We start from the raw sequence: 23042 nt of genomic DNA on the forward strand, positions 1-23042 counted from the left end.
ACTTTGAACAGTGGACGTTACAGTTCAGATGTGTTACGACCCGTGGCTCTACCCTTCATTCGATCCCTGCGAAACCCTGCATTTCAGCATGTTGCAGGTCCTGTACGGGCCTTTCTGGATACAGAAAATGTTCGACTGCTGCCCTGTCCAGCACATTCTCCAGATCTCTCACCAATTGAAAACGTCTGGTCAATGGTGGCCGAGCAACTGGCTCGTCACAATACGACAGTCACTACTCTTGATGAACTGTGGTATCGTGTTAAAGCTGTATGGGCAGCTGTACCTGTACACGTCATCCAAGCTCTGTTTGACTCAATACCCAGGCGTATCAAGGCTGTTATTACGGCGAGAGGTGGTTGTTTTGGGGACTGATTTCTCAGGATCTATGCACCCAAACTGCTTGAAAATGTAATCACATGTCAGTTCTAGTAAAATATATTTGTCCAATCAATACCCGTTTATCATCTGCATTTCTTCTTGGTGTAGCAATTTTAATGGCCAGTAGTGTACATACCTTATCGACAATTAATATTCTGTACCTGGCACAAATGACCATTTTAAAATAAGCTCAAGGTATCATAAAGAAAAGAGCATTTTCAATCAACTTATATTAATTTTTATTACATATTGACCAATAGCGAAAGTCTGTAGTTAAGGCGGGTCGTATTGTTACCTCAGGGAGTCGAGCCGCTTCTGCTCTCCGAAGGTGGCGCCAGAGAGAGAGTCGAGGCCGCTCTTGGTCTGTCGCAGCAGGTGTCCGCCGCCCAGGCCGTCCAGGTTTCGGAGCAGGTGGCCGCCTCCTGCAAAAACACACGCTATGCAACACACTGCTCAGCGGCTACAGTGGTCCAGGAAAAAGGCGCGCGTGTAGGCAACGTGCGACGCAAGTGTTGCGGGTTGCAGGCAGCTGGCAGGTCGTCGGTGACAGAGTGTGTGTTTTGGATTAGGGAAAGATTGAGAAAAGAATCGATCGAACCCGCCAGGTTAGCGTAGAGCGCTAATGCGCTGCTTTCTGGACTCGGGTAGGTGCGCCAGCCCCGGGTCGAATCCGCCGGGCGGATTAACGACATGGGCCAGTGTGTCGGCCAGCCTGGATGTGGTTTTAAGGCGGTTTTTGACGTCTCGCTAGGTGAATAGCGGGCTAGTTCCCACATCTCGCCTCCGTTCCACGACACGCAGACGTTTGTAACACTATTTCATGCTTTATACTAGACGCAGACAGCTGGGGTACATTGATTCTGTCCTGGGGGGTATGGGGTGGCAACTGGAAGGGCATCCGACCACCCCTTTCAATTAACCTTGCCAACTCCGTTGTAACCACGCCGACTCTGCGAACATTGCGGGACAAAGGCGCAAGTGGATGAAAGAAAGTGGAAGAAAGGGAAAGGAATCGATTGTGACCTTTTCGAAGCAACCCAAACTAACATAAATCTAGACGCACAGGTAGGGATTTGGCCCACTGTCTTTCCGAGTAATTGAAGACTGTGTGACGGGCTACGAAGAGTCCAGGCGTGACGTGAATTTACCTACATTATGAACTGTGGAAGTACTGTAAAAGAAGAGAATCGAAGAGTTTGAGACGTGATGCTACAGAAGGATGTTGAAGATTTCCTATTACAGACTCCTACGTGAGACATACGGTGCTGTTAGCGCAATGGTCAGACAGTCTTCTTCGAATACAGGCTCTCTAAACTTACCCAATAATGCTGCACGAGAACTACGTTCTGTTTCTTTCAAGGTTAATAAAGAAAGACGGACACCGAGTGGATCACTTATGTTGATTTACATTATCAGTTTCATCTCGTCCCACAGGTCATCTCGTATACGAATCCAATTACTGCTAAAAGAGGTACGTTTTACAGATTAATCTCTGGCGACATTGATGACCAAATATTTAGAAGAGCAGCGGAAAAATGCTGTGATCTACACAGTGGCGGTCTGGTCTTCGTAGGTTTCTAATAATTATAAATCACGTCAGAGCTCAACACACATTTATATGACAGGGAAGTCTTTCGGATAGTAGGCTGCTCCGATTACTGAACATTACACGAACTACTTCTGGTCCTTTCGGAATATAAGGTTCTGGTCCACGAAACTCTTCTGTTCATATCGTTTCGTACAGAACTGCTTCAGGTGTTGCTCCTCCGTTGTGGCTTGCTGACTGCAAAGCAAAGGTGAATCAACTGGAGATCATATCTGATGAACATTCACATTTGGTATAGTGGAGCTTTATTGCAACATAGAACACAGTGGTTATATCGTGAAGAACTATTAATTCTGCATGTCCCTTTTACATATACGGAGAACATTAACACACTTCATTAATCTAACAACAATAAGACCTCCCAGGACGATTTAAGATGTGTCGTTCGGGAATTGTGGGGCATGAATAATTCTGAACTATACTGAACAATCAATCACATAAGAAGAAGAACAATGGAAAGCTACAAGAAGCTATTCCCTAACAAGAAGTCCGTTGGTTACAGGGTGTCACGAAGTAAGTGATCTCAAGTCTGCTACAACTGAGAAAAATCCAATTTATATGATAAAACGCAACATGTGGAAACATTGCCCTACATACAAGGCTTCACTCAACTCACTACATTTAGGATCATGTAATTTAGGTAAGGGAATAGAGAAAAAAAAGCCGGATCAGAGCCAACCGCCCAAAAAACACAATAATTTCAATAAAATTGTTTGGAATCGTTACCATCGTTAATGGGATTCGTTTTGCTCAGAGCGTTCTCTCTAATAGGAGGAGTTCCTAACTGTGAATCACAGATTAAAGTACACGTGGTTGTTGATACTACACGAACAACAAGTTCGACCTAACGGGCATAGAATAATAAAATTAAAGCCGATGGGGACCGCGCTCGAGTGAAAGCCAGAACTTCGTGAAGGTGATTGTATGATACAATGATTATTGAAATTTAGACTAAAAAGAACCAGCACAGGGGTCTATCACTCACTATACACAAAATCTCACTCAAATTACACGCTAGAACGAATTAGTATCTACATATACATCTACACGATTACTCTGCAACTGACAATTAATTGTCTAGCAGGGGGTTCATCGAACCACCTTTAAGCTACTTCTCTACGCTTCCACTCTCGAAGACACTGAATTAAACCATACCAACTGAGCTGATGGCACGTGGGTTGGCTCTGTCTAAGACAGTACAGTCATAGTTTCATGCATTATACGCGAATTTAATCGTAAACAAAACGCGATCGACACTATGAACAACATTGTAGGTGGTGGAGGCTATTCACAGTGGAGCTGGTCAAATATATTTACGGTTTACTACTTTACTTATTTCTGTGAAAGCGTAAGGATGGTGGAGCTATATTTATTCCTAACGTTATATTAAAAAAAAAACCATTACTATTTTCAAATCGTGATCAAATCTTCACAACCATCCTTGTAAGAGGGTAAATGCATTATGAAGCTGCTGCTAGAATGTAAATCTTTTGCCGGCCGAAGTGGCCGTGCGGTTAAAGGCGCTGCAGTCTGGAACCGCGAGACCGCTACGGTCGCAGTTTCGAATCCTGCCTCGGGCATGGATGTTTGTGATGTCCTTAGGTTAGTTAGGTTTAACTAGTTCTAAGTTCTAGGGGACTAATGACATCAGCAGTTAAGTCCCATAGTGCTCAGAGCCATTTGAACCATTTTCTAAATCTTTTAAAACTGTCGCCTGTATGAAGTTCGAAGATTTACACAAAATATACTTATAGCATGCAAGTATACTTTCTGTCTATGTGTGGAATTGACCCAGAAAATAATTCCATATGGCGTCAATGAATGAATATATGAAATGTAAGCTAATTTAATAACACTTTCATAACTTTCATCACCAGTACGTAGAGCAACTGTTGCTTCTCCTCTCAAGTGTTTAACGGTGCAAGATGTTCGAAATCCTAAAAAAATAAGGGCAACCTATAAGGAAAGACGGGTAATATACAGTATGTGCAAAAACCAAAAGGAAATAATAAGAGCGGAACACCAAGTACGAAGTGCTCTGATTCAAAAGAGTGTAAGACAGGAATGAATACGTGAGTTCCAATTCATGTTTCAATAAATATGAATACCCAGGAATTTGAAACAATTAGTTGTATGCATTGCCTGGCAAAAAAAGGGAAGAACTCTAAAGAGAAGGAGGTACATTATGGAACTTCACGGGATGAGAGGACATGTGATGTTATTTCAGTGATTACAAAATCGAGTAAATTTACAAAGAGCTCGCTGATCACTACGATGCTGCAGCCTCTCTGGCCTGGATGGATGCACTGATTTGGTTGGAAAGGGTGTGTCTTCAAAACCTTTAGGAAAATACACTGAGTAAAGTACAATTATTCAGGTGGAAGACACTGATAGTGATAACGAGTAATGTTATTATGAACAGAAATGTACAATTTTTGTAATGATCACAGTGACCATAGCCATGATCACAGGCAACAGTTTTCGTTATCATTATTTTTGAATTTCTCACTAATTTTCTTAATTTGTTGTATTTTGTGTTGAAAAGTATTCTACAAATTTCAATTAATTTCTCCAAAAATTTGACAAAACTACTTTCGTCTATTGAAAGGTGACAATGTATTTCCATTACGTTTATAGGTAAATAAAGTAACATTCATCAGTAGTTTATCAACCTTTAGTCACAGTTCTTTTACTTGATATCATGAAATGTATATCCATGTTAATCTTTTCCAATACTACCAACATATGAAGAACTGTAACAGTTTTGCTGTACCTAATTATCCTCCTGTCTGTTACTTAAAATAAACAATATTTACAGCAAAATTAAAATTGTCAGTGTATAATTCAGGTTTTATTCGAAAATATTGTTTTGTAAGTTGAAACAGAGGGATGTTGTGGTGAAAAAAAAGACAGATTTATCATATAGCGCTAGAAAACGTGAAAGCGCAATTTACTCAAACAAAGGTAAAATAAAAAAATTCAAAAAGAAGAAAACCAACACAAATATTACTTCAATACTTATTCAAGGTTATATGAAACATGTTTCTACGATACACAAACAACTTTCCATTTCCCACTAGTAACAGAAAACTCTTGCGTTTCATTATGATTAAGAACTTTTTTTTTTTGAGTCATCAATCCTCTGACTTGTTTCAGGCGTCCCGCCACGAATTCCTCTCCTGTGCCACCCTTTTCATCTCAGAGTAGCACTTGCAGCCTACATCCTCAGTTAGTTGCTGGATGTATCCCAATCCCTTTACAGCTCCGTTTAGTATCATGTAAGTTATTCTCTGATGTCTTAACAGATGTTCTATCATCCTGTCCCTTCTTCTTGTCAGTGTGTTCCATATATTCCTTCCCTCTACGATTCTTTGGGAACCTCCTCATTCCTTACCTTATCAGTCCACCTAATTTTCAACGTTCGTCTGTAGCACCACATCACAAATACTTCTATTGTCTTCTGTTCCGGTCCTTCCACAGTCCATTTCTCACTGCCATACAACGCTGTACTCAAAATGTAGATTCTCAGAAATTTCTTCCTCGACTCAAGGCCTATGTTTCATACTAGTAGACTTCTCTTGGGCAAGAATGCAACTTTTGCTAGCGGAAGTCTCCTTTTCGTGTCGTCCTTGCTATGTCCGTCATGGGTTACTTTGCTGCCTAGGTAGCAGAATTTCTTAACGTCGTCTGCTTCGTGATCACCAATTATGTTGTTAAGTTTCTCGCTGGTCTCATGTCTGCTACTTATTATTACTTTCGTCTTCCTTAGATTTACTCTCAATCCATACTCTGTACTCATCAAACTGTTCGTGCCATACTTCAGATCCTGTAATTCTTCTTCATTTTCGCTGAGGATAGCAATCTTATCATTGATATCCTTTCACTTTAACTTTAATGTACCTCCTGAATGATGTCCACTGTGACCGAGCGGTTCCAGGCGCTTCAGTCCGGAACCGAGCGACTGCTACGGTCGCAGGTTCGAATCCTACCTTTGACATGGATATGTGCGATGTCCTTAGGTTAGTTAGGTTTAAGTAGTTCTAAGTTCTAGGGGACTGATGATCTCAGATGTTAAGTCCGATAGTGGTCAGAGCCATTTGCATTATCTCTTCTACTGCAAGCTCTTTCCTTTTCATGTTTTGGGACGAGCACTATTAAGACCGTATAGCTTATCAGGTAGAATTAAGGAACTGTACAGAAGAACATCATTTCCACCCTTTTTATTGCTCATGGAAACCACACATTGCATGTAGTACCATCATACAGCGAGACCTTCAGAGTTGATGGTCCAGATTGCTGCATACATCGGTACCTGTAATATCTAGTAGCACGTCCTCTTGCGTTGATGCATGCCTGTATTCGTCGTCGCATACTATCCAGAAGTTCATCAAGGCACTGTTGGTCTAGATTGTCCCACTCCTTAACGGCGATGCTGTATAGATCCCTCAGAGTGGTTGGTGAGTCACGTCGTCCGTAAACAGCCTTTTTCAATCTATCCCAGGTATGTTCGATAGAGTTCATGTCTGGAGAACATGCTGGCCACTCTAGTCGAGAGATGTCGTTACCCTGAGGGAAGTCATTCACAAGATGTGCACGAAGGGGGAGCGAATTGTCGTCCATGAAAATGAATGACTCGCCAATATGCTGCCGATATGGTTACACCCCCGGAGGATGGCATTCACATTTCGCACAGCCGTTACGGCGACTTGCATGACCACCAGCGGCGTACGTCGGTTCAACATAAAGCCACCCCAAAACAGCAGGGAGCCTCCACCTTTCTGCACTTGCTGGCCAGTGTGTCTAAGGCGTTCAGCCTGACCGGGTTGCCTCCAAACACGTCTCCGACGATTGTCTGGTTGAAGGCATATGCGACTGTCATCGGTGAAGAGACCGTGATGCCAGTCCTGAGCGGTCCATTCGGCATGTTATTAGGCTAATCTGTACCGCACTGCATGGTGTCGTGGTTGCAAAGATGGACCTCGCCAAGGACATCGGGAGTGAAGTTGTGCATCATGCATCGTATTGCGCACGGTTAGAGTCGTAACATGGCGTCTTGTGACTGCACGAAAAGCATTATTCAATATGGTGGCGTTGCTGTGAGGGTTCCTCCGAGCCGTAATCTGTAGGTAGCTCTCACTCACTGCAGTAGTAGCCCTTGGGTGGCCTGAGCGAAGGATGTCATTTTCAGTTCCTGTCTCTTTGTGTCTCCTCCATGTCCTAACAACATCGCTTTGCTTCACTCTGATACGATTGGACACTTCCCTTGTTGAGAGTCCTTCCTGGCATAAAGTAACATTGCGGACGCTATCGAACCGTGGTATTGACCGTCTAGTCGTGGTTGAACTACAGACAACACAAGGCGTGTACCTCCGTCCTGGCGGAATGACTGGAACTGATCAGCTGTCGGATCCCCTCCGTCTAATTGGCGCTGCTCATACATGGTTTTCTTACATCTTTTGGCGGGTTTAGTGGCATCTCTGAACGTCAAAGGAACTGTGTCTGTGATACAATATCCACAGTCAATGTCTATCTTCAGGAGTTCTGGGAACCGGTGTGATGGAAAACTCTTTTTGATGTGTGTATTTATTATGCATGTTTAAAGACATAAATTATTTCTGTTTCTTTTGTTGTTAGTATCACTTCATGTCTCCAAAGTAGAATGTCTAAATTAATGCTATACGTTAATGTTGTAAACACCTGTACATATTTACAAAGAAAGTATGCGACAGGGCAATGCTGGCAGTGTGGGTGGGAGACACGGCGCAATGAGCTTAGAGAACTGGTTCTCACTTGTTGGTGGGAGGGGGGGGGGGAGGGAGGGAGGGCGCTTAGCTGGCGAGAAGTCGAATTGTGGTAACGGAGTGCTGGGCGGTAGAGAAGTAACTGGACAAACTTATTCTGACAGGGTGCAGATGTTAAACAACAAAATAAAGTTCAGTCTCTCAAGTTGCGCCTGCGTCTTTCTAAGTATAATATCTTTCACTGGATTAAGTCTAACTTTTACACAATCTCAAATATTTGGCCTTTGTCCCTGAAAATGAGCACGCCCGAAACTGCAGGGTAGTGTTGCAAGAATATTATGAATCGTATGTGGAAAATTTTAACATTAAAGTATTCGGTATCCTTCAGTGAATTATGAAGCTTGAACACCTATTTTTGCCTTATATGACCCTTAATTTTACCTGATAAGCTATCCCATCTTAATACTGCTCGTCTCAAAATACGAAAAGCAAAGAGCTTGAAGTAGAAGAGATATGTTTCATAGTATCGAAGAATAACAAATGGTCATATCTCATAACGTATGCACTTTGGAGCCCTTAGTTACCAGACTTTTTTTTTTCTTTTTTTTGTTGTAAGGAGCCTGTCCCTATAGTTTTTTGGTGTTTTTTTGGGACGACAGGTATATTTACTTCCACCGTCTGATCGTATTATGATTGTAATTGTGAGCGAGGAAGTTTCGTCAGGGGCATCAATTAGCACAGCATCGTAGGCACTTTCTTAGTGGTTACATTTCATTTTATTCCATGTTACCGCGCAGCTTCTATCAAGTTACGTATTGTGTACAGGAGTTTTTTTATATTATTGTATTTCCAAATACGGTGCAAATCCACGTACTTTTTCTGATTATTTGCCTATTGTGTAACTGTCAGTGTACCTGTTTTATTACTGAAGATGAGACATAGGATCTTTGGACTTTATTTCGCATAGTGTTGCTACATTAGTAGTCTTGTTATTTTATGTTAATCTTCTCTGAATAACTATTTACTTGCGATGTACGATCTAAGCGTTTGGAATGTATGGTATGTGTCCTAACACTTTCGTCCAAAGAAGAAAATTGCCTATTAAGCTTATACATGAATCTAGTCTTTGACATGAACAGCTATATAAATGCCCTGAAATGCCACAATTTGCTCTCTTCTCAAAGTTTATACAACCTCTAAATGCAGAGTGCTGTTTTATGTTAACATCTTTGTACACGTAACGTTTATGGTGCGTTCTAAAATTAAGTTCTGCTATTTAAGACTGTGCTATGTTCCACCGCTATCTGTGTTTCTGTAGTTATTTTAGGTTGTCGCATCGGTAAGGACTGCTTCTTTCCTAAACAATAATCTATTATTATTCTAATTTTTACCGTATGTGCTACATGCAACACAGGATTTGTTAAGACTAAATGCAAGAACTCACATAAAGTGACATAGGTAGATGCTGAAGATTCAGAGCACTAGAAGATGGACAGGGGCCAATATGTCGTCCTGAATAATTTAAAACAGCTATAAGTTTGTCTGTAGTTGAATCTCATGTATATGTTTATTTGAATTACTACTGTCCATAGTACTTCGTTATTCTTCATCCTCAAGCCAGTCAGTGAGTCTCATTCCGAGTATGATTATTTGGTCCAGGTGAGTCTCTTCTCCGTTGTGTTACTCCTATTCCAGTCAACGTAGGAAAATTAGGGGGAAAATCGTGTAATCACTCATTTGTTTACCGTGCTAGGGGGAAGTGTTCTGAACGACATGCTAGAAGTCCATACCGGTGAAGTTTGAGTATTGGGATGGGAGCGCCTTTAAAGGTCACTTTTTTGTGTTTTTCTTGAAGAACTCTACAACCACGGCTCCTATCGAAAATATTTCCCAGTATAAAATTAAACTACACTACATTTCTTGCAAAAAATGTCCTATTCATTTTTTTTGTAGGACTAATATTTTCCAAGTTGCAGAAGATGAAAAAATCGTAAACTATCAAAAATAACGATTTAATAGTATGAAATTACTATTCATTTTTGAATTAAGTGGATTAAGAACAAATATTAAATGTGTGTATCATGTCTAATTGCAGTAGAGCCGTGTTCCGGGGGTGAAACAGGGAGGAGGGGGAACGGTTGAGTGGGGTAGTAGTGCAAAGGAAGAAGGTCGCCTGATTGTGTGCAATCATTTACCTCCTTCACAGACCTTCAAACTAAAGGCCAGTCAGGTGAATCCCCAATCTATCCATCTCACTACGTTACAAAAAGCAACTACAGGGTGTTTCACTAAGTTATAATTACATTCCACAATGTGCGCCATGAACCATTGGTGACACACTGTGAAGACATGTCCGGGGAATGTCTATTTTCCACACAGTGAGTTACCGCTGTATGGAATACATTTACAGGGTGTATCCCTGAAGAGTCCTAAGGCACATTTTCTTTGTCGGTTTCTTCAGGGTGTATCCCTGAAGAGTCCTAAGGCACATTTTCTCTGTCGGTTTCTTCAGATGTTTATAATTTTTTTTTTGCTGTGCGCAGATGGAGTTAGCCCAAGCAATTGCCGCTCATCACGTCCCTCGTGGACGAAAAGCGTCGGTTTGTTTCCAAATATGCCCAAAATGACTTTTGAAGCGGAATTTTATCTGCGCATCCGACAGAGGGGTCCCAGATTTATGAAGGTGGTAACTTTTCCCGAAAGAACAGATACCATTGATGACCGTGCAACTTCTCTAGAATGAAATGATAATTAAATCGACACCCTAGCTGCAAACAGACGTTGATATACATCATTGGGGACATGTTCAAAGTATGTGCCCCGACCTGGACTCGAACCCGGGATCTCCTGCTTACATGGCAGACGCTCTGTCCATCTGAGACACCTAGGGCACAGAGGACAGTTCGCCTGCCGGGACTTATCCCTTGCACGCGCCCCGTCAGACCCACATTCTCAACATGTCCACACCACTACCTCCGTAGTGCGTCTGATAGATGATTGTCCATCACACTCACTACTCGTGGCAGATTAATCTACTAAGTCCCGTACGAGTTGGGGCATAGCGCGTGCGTTCGCACAAAAAGGTCAATGTCCGGATGACCATATTTTAACTATATATGAAGGCAGTATGAGGCCTCGGTGGCACACATGGATAGAGCGTCTGCCATGTAAGCAGAAGATCCCCGGTTCGAGTCCCGGTCGGGGCACACATTTTCAACTTGTCCCCAATGATGTATATCAACATCTGTTTGCAGCTACGGTGTCGATTTAATTATCATTTCGGTCCCAGATTTGCCGAATGCGATATTGGTTTTCTTGATGTGAATTAAAAGCGACATTAAAACGCGTAAGCGTAACCAGTAGTACAGCAGCACTAACAAAGTCCTGGCCCTCGCTGTTTAGTCGCTGCTTGTGGACTGGTTCGCGTTTTACTTTCCCTGTTAATTCATATCAACAAAACCAATATCGCACTAGGCTAACCTGGGACCACCTGTCGGATGCGCACATAATATTTCACTTCAAAAATCATTTGGTTCGTAAGAGGAAACAAACCGACGCTTTCCGTAAATCATGGGCGTCGCATGAGAGACGTGATGAGCAGTATTTGTTTGGGCAAATTCCGTCTACATCTACATCCATACTCCGCAAGCCACCTGACGGTGTGTGGCGGAGGGTACCTTGAGTACCTCTATCGGTTCTCCCTTCTATTCCAGTCTCGTATTGTTCGTGGAAAGAAGGATTGTCGGTATGCCTCTGTGTGGGCTCTAATCTCTCTGATTTTATCCTCATGGTCTCTTCGCGAGATATACGTAGGAGGGAGCAATATACTGCTTGACTCTTCGGTGAAGGTATGTTCTCGAAACTTTGACAAAAGCCCGTACCGAGCTACTGAGGGTCTCTCCTGCAGAGTCTTCCACTGGAGTTTATCATCTCAGTAACGCTTTCGCGATTACTAAATGATCCTGTAACGAAGCGCACTGCTCTCCGTTGGATCTTCTCTATATCTTCTATCAACCCTATCTGGTACGGATCCCACACTACTGAGCAGTATTTAAGCAGTGGGCGAACAAGCGTACTGTAACCTACTTCCCTTGTTTTCGGATTGCATTTCCTTAGGATTCTTCCAATGAATCTCAGTATGGCATCTGCTTTACCGACGATCAACATTATATGATCATTCCATTTTAAATCACTCCTAATGCGTACTCCCAGTATTAACTGCTTCCAGTTGCTGACCTGCTATTTTGTAGCTAAATGATAAAGGATCTATCTTTCTGTGTATTCGCAGCACATTACACTTGTCTACATTGAGATTCAATTGCCATTCCCTGCACCATGCGTCAATTCGCTGCAGATCCTCCTGCATTTCAGTACAATTTTCCATTGTTACAACCTCTCGATACACCACAGCATCATCCGCAAAAAGCCTCAGTGAACTTCCGATGTCATCCACAAGGTCATTTTGTATATTGTGAATAGCAACGGTCCTATGACACTCCCCTGTGGCACACCTGAAATCACTCTTACTTCGGAAGACTTCTCTCCATTGAGAATGACATGCTGCGTCCTGTTATCTAGGAACTCCTCAATCCAATCACACAATTGGTCTGATAGTCCATATGCTCTTACTTTGTTCATTAAACGACTGTGGGGAACTGTATCGAACGCCTTACGGAAGTCAAGAAACACGGCATCTACCTGTGAACCCGTGTCTATGGCCCTCTGAGTCTCGTGGACGAATAGCGCGTGCTGGGTTTCACATGACCGTCTTTTTCGAAACCCATGCTGATTCCTACAGAGTAGATTTCTAGTCTCCAGAAAAGTCATTATACTCGAACACAATACGTGTTCCAAAATTCTACAACTGATCGACGTTAGAGATATAGGTCTATAGTTCTGCACATCTGCTCGGCGTCCCTTCTTGAAAACGGGGATGACCTGTGCCCTTTTCCAATCCTTTGGAACGCTACGCTCTTCTAGAGACCTACGGTACACCGCTGCAAGAAGGGGGGCAAGTTCCTTCGCGTACTCTGCACATAACAAAAATGAGACAGCAAGTATCTACAGAAACACCAGGGAAACTGGACCTGACGATTCATAGGAGAGCCACCCTGTATGGATTACTAATAATATTAAACGCAAATAACGCATGTGGACAGAATATACGCAAATCTCTGCGCATGTTCTACACTGCTAGAAGGGAAATTGGTTCTTAGTCATCCTGTGCGGTAGCTGGAGTGTTGTTCCACGAAAGGCAACTTCCTCCCCCCTCCCCCCCCCCCCCCACCTATCACAAGCGGTGTTCGATTTTCGGTTTACGGACCCCAGAATTTCCTGTTCCGTTCATTTGTGGGAGTAGACATAATAACTGAGCTCTTGTTTGTATAGTGCAGGTATTTTCATTTTATGAAGTGAGCACTCATACACAGTTGTTAAGTGAACTATTGTGTATGAAAGCTCAGCAGCTGGAGCTGTCAACTGTCTACCACTCTGAAGAGGCTGTTCGAAGTATAACTTGCTGTTAGAGTGTATTAGACTCTGTCGATTTCATTATCTCTACTGTCACTGGCTGGAATACTTTTCGCAGCACGAGGGGTACGAAATGCATCACCCCAGCCTCAGCTCTCCCACCATCTGAAGAGGCCCGCAGACTTAAATTACCTCCCTCTGCGGCAAAACTTGACATATTTCTACGTAAGTGAAGCAACGCATTACAGCAGATTACTGTTCTACACTTTAACGTTAGATCCATTCCATCAGACATATTCTCATCCCTTTTCCACGATATATTGTGGACTCTTGGTAAGTGGCTTCACTCAGTGCTACTTACTCTATAGGTGCCAGTAATTCCTATGTGGTAAAGACTTATGCAGTATACAAGTAACACAATTTATGGTGAGAGAAATTCAGTAACTTTCTGGTCATTCATTAATTCACCACCAAGTGAGTACAACACAATTGTGCAGCTTTACAGTATGCTGTCAATGATAGACAGCAGCAAGGGGTCACATTTGCCAATCCAATCGCTTTCCCATCAACAATACAGAGGTCGCCGACAGCATTACACAAATTATACACTTCTCAGCCATTGTTTATAGTGATGTACTTTACATAAAAGCTTACTTAACAATTGAAAACACGTATACTCATTTAATAAATTGAAAATAACTCCACTACATAAACAAGTACTCAGGGAAATTATTTTGTCTACTCAAATAAGAGAACAGGACAGGAAATGCTGGGGAGGTACAATATGTAAACTGAAATTCGAACAACCCTCTTGGTAGAAGAAGTCGCCTTTCCCAGGAGAAAGCTGGTGTACAACGATGACTAAGAATCAATTTCACCTCCAGCAATGAAGAATGTAGCCAGAGGTTTACGTAGGTACTGTCCATATGCGTTTCTGTCCATGTAGTGTTGCACTTTGTGGGAAATAAACACACTCCGGACATGTCTGACTACTGCATCGCCAGAGATTCATAACGTGCGGTGTGGAGGATCGGAGTAACTTTGTAAGACATCCTGTAGTCGCTTCTTGTAACACAGTGGGGCAGAGAGAGCGGGAATACACTTGCTCGCCCTTCAGTTTGCAGACCTATGCAGGAGGGAAGTGCATGAACACAATGCGGCGACCTGCTTCCCTCGCACTTCTCCCGCAGAAATTTGCCCCCTCCACGCTGTTACACCCATGGAACAGTTCCCACCATTAGGTTATACTGCACTTAGATGTGACACACAAATTTAATATTTCTTTTTAAGCCACTTCATTCAAAAATAAACATTAATTTCAGACGTTATAACAATATTTCTATAATTGTAATTTTTCCATCCCCCGCATCTCGAAAACTGTTAGACTTAGAGAAAAAATGAATGTAACCTTTCTTGTAGGAAATTCAATGTATTTATTTTGTACTCGGAAACATTTCCACCAGAATCAGCGGTTTTCGAGTTATTCGAGAAAGACACAAAACAGTGATCCTTAAGCGCATCCTCACTCCAGACCTTACACCTTTCCACTCAGGATTTTTGTTATGTTCTTCAGATCACTCCCTCCAAGCACAACGCACAATTTTCCTTTTTCGGTCCTCGTTGACCGTGCTTTCCAGACTTTCCTCTGACTTGGTTGAGGGCTGGAGCTAGAGGAGCAACAGGTGTTTGAGTTCCGCGCAACAGATGTGCCGACCTATTGTCCGCAACAGGTGGCAACAGCGGTCTCTACCTCCGTTGTCGAAACACAAGCGGGAAGCGTTGGCAGTACGAGGAAGTTGAAAGCTTTGTCTCTCATTTACCTGCAGTATATTCCAGATGGTGCACAAGGTCAATTGGAGGAAGCTGGAGCCAAGAACCGATAGCAGCATTTTTGATGGAAGCATTTCGGCATCTGGAAAACGTGTTTACTCCTGCAGTGCAATACTGGTTGAATTTCAAGAATTTGTTAATGAATCTGAGATCTCCTTAAGATCTAACAGGACTTCGATACCTTCTCTTGTTATTACTACCACGAGGGATTACAGGATGTTGTTGTCGTTGTTGTTGTGGTCTTCAGTCCTGAGACTGGTTTGATGCAGCTCTCCATGCTACTCTATCCTGTGCAAGCTTTTTCATCTCCCAGTACCTACAGCAACCTACATCCTTCTGAATCTGCTTAGTGTATTCATCTCTTGGTCTCCCTCTACGATTTTTACCCTCCACGCTGCCCTCCAATACTAAATTTGTGATCCCTTGATGCCTCAGAACATGTCCTACCAACCGATCCCTTCTTCTGGTCAAGTTGTGCCACAAACTTCTCTTCTCCCCAATCCTATTCAATACTTCCTCATTAGTTATGCGATCTACCCATCTAATCTTCAGCATTCTTCTGTAGCACCACATTTCGAAAGCTTCTATTCTCTTCTTGTCCAAACTATTTATCGTCCATGTTTCACTTCCATACATGGCTACACTCCATACGAATACTTTCAGAAATGACTTCCTGACACTTAAATCAATACTGGATGTTAACAAATTTCTCTTCTTCAGAAACGCTTTCCTTGCCATTGCCAGGCTACATTTTATATCCTCTCTACTTCGACCATCATCAGTTATTTTGCTCCCCAAATAGCAAAACTCCTTTACTACTTTAAGTGCCTCATTTCCTAATCTAATTTCCTCAGCATCACCCGACTTAATTAGACTACATTCCATTATCCTCGTTTTGCTTTTGTTGATGTTCATCGTATATCCTCCTTTCAAGACACTGTCCATTCCATTCAACTGCTCTTCCAAGTCATTTGCTGTCTCTGACAGAATTACAATGTCATCGGCAAACCTCAAAGTTTTTATTTCTTCTCCATGAATTTTAATACCTACTCCGAATTTTTCTTTTGTTTCCTTTACTGCTTGCTCAATATACAGATTGAACAACATCGGGGAGAGGCTACAACCCTGTCTTACTCCCTTCCCAACCACTGCTTCCCTTTCATGTCCCTCGACTCTTATAACTGCCATCTGGTTTCTGTACAAATTGTAAATAGCCTTTCGCTCCCTGTTTTTTACCCCTGCCACCTTTAGAATTTGAAAGAGAGTATTCCAGTCAACATTGTCAAACGCTTTCTCTAAGTCTACAAATGCTAGAAACGTAGGTTTGCCTTTCCTTAATCTTTCTTCTAAGATAAGTCGTAAGGTCAGTATTGCCTCACGTGTTCCAGTGTTTCTACGGAATCCAAACTGATCTTCCCCGAGGTTGGCTTCTACTAGTTTTTCCATTCGTCTGTAAAGAATTCGTGTTAGTATTTTGCAGCTGTGACTTATTAAGCTGATAGTTCGGTAATTTTCATATCTGTCAACACCTGCTTTCTTTGGGATTGGAATTATTATATTCTTCTTGAAGTCTGAGGGTATTTCGCCTGTTTCATACATCTTGCTCACCAGATGGTAGAGTTTTGTCAGGACTGGCTCTCCCACGGCCGTCAGTAGTTCCAATGGAATATTGTCTACTCCGGGGGCCTTGTTTCGACTCAGGTCTTTCAGTGCTCTGTCAAACTCTTCACGCAGTATCATATCTCCCATTTCATCTTCATCTACATCCTCTTCAATTTTCATAATATTGTCCTCAAGTACATCGCCCTTGTATAGACCCTCTATATACTCCTTCCACCTTTCTGCTTTCCCTTCTTTGCTTAGAACTGGGTTTCCATCTGAGCTCTTGATATTCATACAAGTCGTTCTCTTATCTCCAAAGGTCTCTTTAATTTTCCTGTAGGCGGTATCTATCTTACCCCTAGTGAGATAGGCCTCTACATCCTTACATTTGTCCTCTAGCCATCCCTGCTTAGCCATTTTGCACTTCCTGTCGATCTCATTTTTGAGACGTTTGTATTCCTTTTTGCCTGTTTCACTTACTGCATTTTTATATTTTCTCCTTTCATCAATTAAATTCAGTATTTCTTCTGTTACCCAAGGATTTCTACTAGCCCTCGTCTTTTTACCTACTTGATCCTCTGCTGCCTTCACTACTTCATCCCTCAAAGCTACCCATTCTTCTTCTACTGTATTTATTTCCCCCATTCCTGTCAATTGCTCCCTTATGCTCTCCCTGAATCTCTGTACAACCTCTGGTTCTTTTAGTTTATCCAGGTCCCATCTCCTTAAATTCCCACCTTTTTGCAGTTTCTTCAGTTTTAATCTACAGGTCATAACCAATAGATTGTGGTCAGAGTCCACATCTGCCCCTGGAAATGTCTTACAATTTAAAACCTGGTTCCTAAATCTCTGTCTTACCATTATATAATCTATCTGATACCTTTTAGTATCTCCAGGGTTCTTCCATGTATACAACCTTCTTTCATGATTCTTAAACCAAGTGTTAGTTATGATTATGTTGTGCTCTGTGCAAAATTCTACAAGGCGGCTTCCTCTTTCATTTCTGTCCCCCAATCCACCTACTATGTTTCCTTCTCTCCCTTTTCCTACACTCGAATTCCAGTCACCCATGACTATTAAATTTTCGTCTCCCTTCACAATCTGAATAATTTCTTTTATTTCATCATACATTTTTTCAATTTCTTCGTCATCTGCAGAGCTAGTTGGCATATAGACTTGTACTACTGTAGTAGGTGTGGGCTTCGTATCTGTCTTGGCCACAATAATGCGTTCACTATGCTGTTTGTAGTAGCTTACCCGTATTCCTATTTTCCTATTCATTATTAAACCTACTCCTGCATTACCCCTATTTGATTTTGTGTTTATAACCCTGTAGTCACCTGACCAGAAGTCTTGTTCCTCCTGGCACCGAACTTCACTAATTCCCACTATATCTAACTTCAACCTATCCATTTCCCTTTTTAAATTTTCTAACCTACCTGCCCAATTAAGGGATCTGACATTCCACGCTCCGATCCGTAGAACGCCAGTTTTCTTTCTCCTGATAACGACATCCTCTTGAGTAGTCCCCGCCCGGAGATCCGAATGGGGGACTATTTTACCTCCGGAATATTTTACCCAAGAGGACGCCATCATCATGTAATCATACAGTAAAGCTGCATGCCCTCGGGAAAAATTACGGCTGTAGTTTCCCCTTGCTTTCAGCCGTTCGCAGTACCAGCACAGCAAGGCCGCTTTGGTTATTGTTACAAGGCCAGATCAGTCAATCATCCAGACTGTTGCCCTTGCAACTACTGAAAAGGCTGCTGCCCCTCTTCAGGAACCACACGTTTGTCTGGCCTCTCAACAGATACCCCTCCGTTGTGGTTGCACCTACGGTACGGCTATCTGTATCGCTGAGGCACGCAAGCCTCCCCACCAACGGCAAGGTCCATGGTTCATGGGGGGGGATTACAGGATATGGTTGTCGAAACGAACCAAAGGCCTCTCTAGGTGTTTAAGAATGAAAGACTTTCAAGAAACCAAGAAACGTTACGATCTAGACATTGCAAACTATGCTGTGCAGATATTTTAGCACTGCAAGAAACCCGAAAGAGGAGAAAATGACCAGTAATACAAAGCATCGAGTTTCTCACTGAACGAGCAATATGATGTCACACAGGGAAGTCTATCTGTATGATAAACACACTAACAATCTGTCCTTCACTATCGAACTTAAGTCTAATAATGTAAAATCAGTCTGCCAGAGACCACCATAAAATTTCAGCGTGGCCAAGACGGATAACTATGACAGTTGAAGAATAAAGATAGTTCTCTGTGGGATCAGTTGCACTGTTATCACCTAGGGCTAGAATGCTACTGATAGCAACGCGTAGCAGCTCCGACATTGAGTGGAGAGAGGACCAGTAACTTAAGTCCATCTTTCAATAGTAGCGTTGGGCTGCATGAGTATATTCATCTTTGATCAGCTGGTTCAACATGTAGCAAGGTGGTTGTCGACCCAGGCCAAAAGACGAGGTACCATTCCTCTTGCGGTGTTACCCAAGTCGTGAGACAACAATGTATTTTCTTCCAGCGATGAATGCCAGTAGACCAGATGGAATGGGTTTATAAAAGTTGGATCAAGAGAACGTTAGGTTTCAGTCACTATCCTAAAACTACAAAACGTTTTCCCAATTGATGAAGAAAATTTCGTACAGACACATGGGCAGAGCGTTTCATTGCAGGTCTGGCTAGGGACAGTGATAGGTACTGAATGACCATCGGAAGTTCATTGACGACCTTTTAGCAGATGATAGAATATAGAGAAAATTATGAGAGCTGTGAGCGAAGCAAAGGCAGAGACAGGGAAAAGTTATTATCGATACTACGTCTCAAATAAAGTAGTTACCTGGAAGTTTCACATCAACCTCAACAATGACTAAAAGAGAACTTCTTATAATTTCTTACAGTTCAATTCATTCCTTATTAGATTGCCCATCATTCGCTGTTAAACTGTAAAAGCAACCAAAAGATGACCAAGAGAACGATTGTGAGTGTGCCAGTAACACACTTGGATCTTTCCTTAATGGGAACAGCCATACACCAGAAGAAAGAGGAAGTGAAGAGCCCAGATAACACCAGGGCAGAAAAAATAACAAATTTAAGATTAGTGGCAAAGGACTGGCTGACCCAGTCGATGAATAACTGCCTCGGTCTTCCCAAAGATTTTTTGGAAGACGTCTGAGGCTGCACCGCTAAAGCTTGGGAAAGAACCCAACGATCCTAAGAACTTTCACCGATCTCTTCTGTGTCATCTTCACAGACCCTTCAAGAGGGTGGTTTGTATTACGAGTGAATCTAGTACTGACGAGCACTTAATTCTTGAACAACGATATTCCATGTTTGGTAGGTTGTGATGTGACAAAGTACTATATTTAAGCCAGTATATCACGGATGAATCCAAGAAAAAAAATTGGGCACCAGGGCTGCTATCAACCTGACTCTCGCCTAGACACGATCCACTATGAGACACTTCTAAGGAATATCTTCAGTCTGACAACAGATTTCCATGTCACTAGCCAAGTGAAGGACATGCTCCAAAACGGAAAGTTCTGTGTAACACTTCAATTCAGGAAGAATTTCTAGAGGAACTAGAAGAACAGCCGCGACAAGTGAACTGTCCTATCGTCTATAGTCTGAAACATTTATACAATCGACAATACAAATCCTCAAAGAATATGTCGATTCATCAGTGATGATCATAAAGGAAGAATATCTCAAAGTAGAACTTTTGAAGAACCGAAGTGCAATTGACATCCTAGAAAATGTCGCTGTATTCTTAAAGAGAACCATCACACGGCAAACACCAGAAAAACCAAAGTCTAGTTTTCCCCTATGCAACAAGCCCAGAAATCATCATCTTACTGTCACATGGAGAGAAGTGAATATGAAGCACTGACATAGCTCAAGCTCGCAAACTCTTACAAGAAGCACTGCGATTATCTCAAAGGAAGCTCCGGCAGAATGAAGTGAATATTTAAAATGTTGAACTCAATGGCGAACCAGTCCAGTCCTTCAACAGACGACAGAATAAGCTTTGCATCAGTAGAATAGCCAATACTGACGTGGAGGCTTCTAAGCCCATATAAAGCCCGTCAGTGTCGCACTCAATGAAACTGTCACTGGCGACCTCAGTAAGCAGGTTCTACCATCTTGCCGTCATTGCTTATAAACATGTAATAATAGCCATTAGTGGAAAACATGGAAAGTAGAAGCACATGTCCAACTGCAGCCATTCCGTGTACAATCATCACATCACAGATTAAGGAACAGTGTAGTCCAGAGAAACGGACTGTGGATGTTACCTTAATAGCCAGACTTCACCTTTGGAAGGAGTCACTCACGAAAGATTCAGAATTCATTACACAAGGAAAGAATGGTAGGAGAATCGACTTATCATACGCCAATCGGAGAACACACAAAAGGTTGAGAACTCTGGTTTCTTGATGTGCGAGCAACATAGCCAAACAATGTCACTCTGACAACGATAAGTGTAGCTCTGGACAAATACACTCTCTGGAATACCTTCGTTGTCCACATCTAGATTAAGGTGTCTGTTATAAGATATGATTTTACTAAAAGACTTTCCAGTTTCATTTGCACTTAAAAGGGTTCTTCTGTCTCTGTACTTTAGCTCCAGTTTTCTGAGGACTGCGAATATACATACATGAAACAAAGTTTTCCATCACCTCGGTTCCGAGAGTTCCGGAACTGTACAGAAAATTGGAACAGAGGTCAACATAAACATCATTTCTGCCCTTTCTATTGCTCATGAAAACCAGGCATTACATGTTGTACCACCATACAGCGAGACTTTCAGAGATGGTGGTCCAGATTGCTGTACACACTGGTACCCCTAATATCCAGCAGCACGTCCTCTTGCAGTGATGCATCCCTGTATTTGTCGTGGCATACTACCTCAAGTTCATCAAGGCACTGTTTGTCCAGATTGTCCCACTCCTTAACTGTCATTTGGAATAGATCCCTCAGAGTGGTTGGTGGGTCACGTCGTCCATAAACAGCCCTTTTCAATCTATCTCAGGCGTGTTCTATAGGGTTCATGTCTTGAGAACATGATGGCCACTCTAGTCGAGCGATGTCATTATCCTGAAGGAAGTCATTCACAAGATGTGCACGATGGGGCCGCGAATTGTCGTCCATGAAGACGTCTGTCTCGCCAGTATGCTGCCGATATGGTTACACTATCGGCCGGAGGATGGCACTCACGTATCGTACAGCCGTTACGGCGCCTTCCATGACCACCAGCGGCATACGTCGGCCCCACATCATGCCATCCCAAAAAACAGCAGAGAACCTCCACATTGCTGCACTCGCTGGACAGTGTGTCTAAAGGCGTCCAGCCTGACCGTGTTGCCTACAAACACGTCTGCGACGATTGTCTGGTTGAAGGCATATGCGACACTAATCGGTGAAGAGAATGTGGTGGTAATCCTGAGCTGTCCATTCAGCATGTTATTGGGCTAATCTGTACCGCGCTGCATGGTGACATGGTTGCAAAGATGGACCTCGCCATGTACGTCGGGTGAAGTTGCGCATCACGCAGCCTATTGCGTACAGTTTGAGTCGTAAGACGGCGTCTTGTGGCTGCACGAAAAGCGTTATTCAAAATGGTGGCGTTGCTGTCAGGGTTCCTCCGAGCCATAATCTGGAGGTAGCTGTCACCCACTGCAGTAGTAGCCCTTGGGCGGCCTGAGCGAAGCATGTCATCTTCAGTTTCTGTCTCTCTATCTCCATGTCCGAACAACATCGCTTTGATTCACTCCGAGACGCTTGGACACTTCCCTTGTTGAGAGCCCTTCCTGGCACAAAGTAAGAATGCGGACGCTATAGAACCGCGGTATTGACCGTCTAGGCATGGTTGAGCTACAGACAACACGAGCCGTGTATCTCCTTCCTGGTGGAATGACTGGAACTGTTCGGCTGTCGGACCCCCTCCGTCTAATAGGCGCTGCTCATGCATGGTTGTTTACATCATTGGGCGGGCTTCGTGGCATCTCTGAACAGTCAAAAGAACTAAGTCTGTCACGCAATATCCACAGTCAACGTCTATCTTCAGGAGTTCTGGGATCCGGGATGATGCAAAACTCTTTTTGATGTGTGTATTAATGCACCTTTCACTGATGAAGGCTTCCTGCAGCCCAAAATGCTAGAAGGGTTACACCGGCTATTCTCTATTCTGTATTCCATTACTAAGCACAATGTCATAATTGTTTGTCTGCTACCTTTTTCCTTTATGAAACGTAACTGACATTTGTCTAGTACCTGTTCAAATTTTCTTTCTGGTGTTCTAAATAAAGGATATAAAAATACTACACGCAGAAGATTGTAGAGTGTTCAGAGGAGATAAAAAATTTCAGAGAGTGTACCTCTTCCCCATTAGACAACAATTACAC

General features: G+C 42.6%; 1 protein-coding gene across 1 annotated transcript in view; it reads right to left on the reverse strand.

Moving 5' to 3' along the window:
• The window catches only part of LOC126473787 (orcokinin peptides type A-like), a 431695-nt gene that overhangs the window by 100667 nt on the left and 307986 nt on the right, over positions 1-23042 (reverse strand). The window contains exon 3 of the mRNA XM_050101061.1: positions 674-800. Coding sequence (XP_049957018.1) covers positions 674-800 — 127 coding nt within the window. The remainder of the gene's footprint in view (positions 1-673; positions 801-23042) is intronic.

Source organism: Schistocerca serialis, chromosome 4, assembly GCF_023864345.2.
Source record: "Schistocerca serialis cubense isolate TAMUIC-IGC-003099 chromosome 4, iqSchSeri2.2, whole genome shotgun sequence".
Classification (NCBI taxonomy): Eukaryota; Metazoa; Arthropoda; class Insecta; order Orthoptera; family Acrididae; genus Schistocerca; species Schistocerca serialis.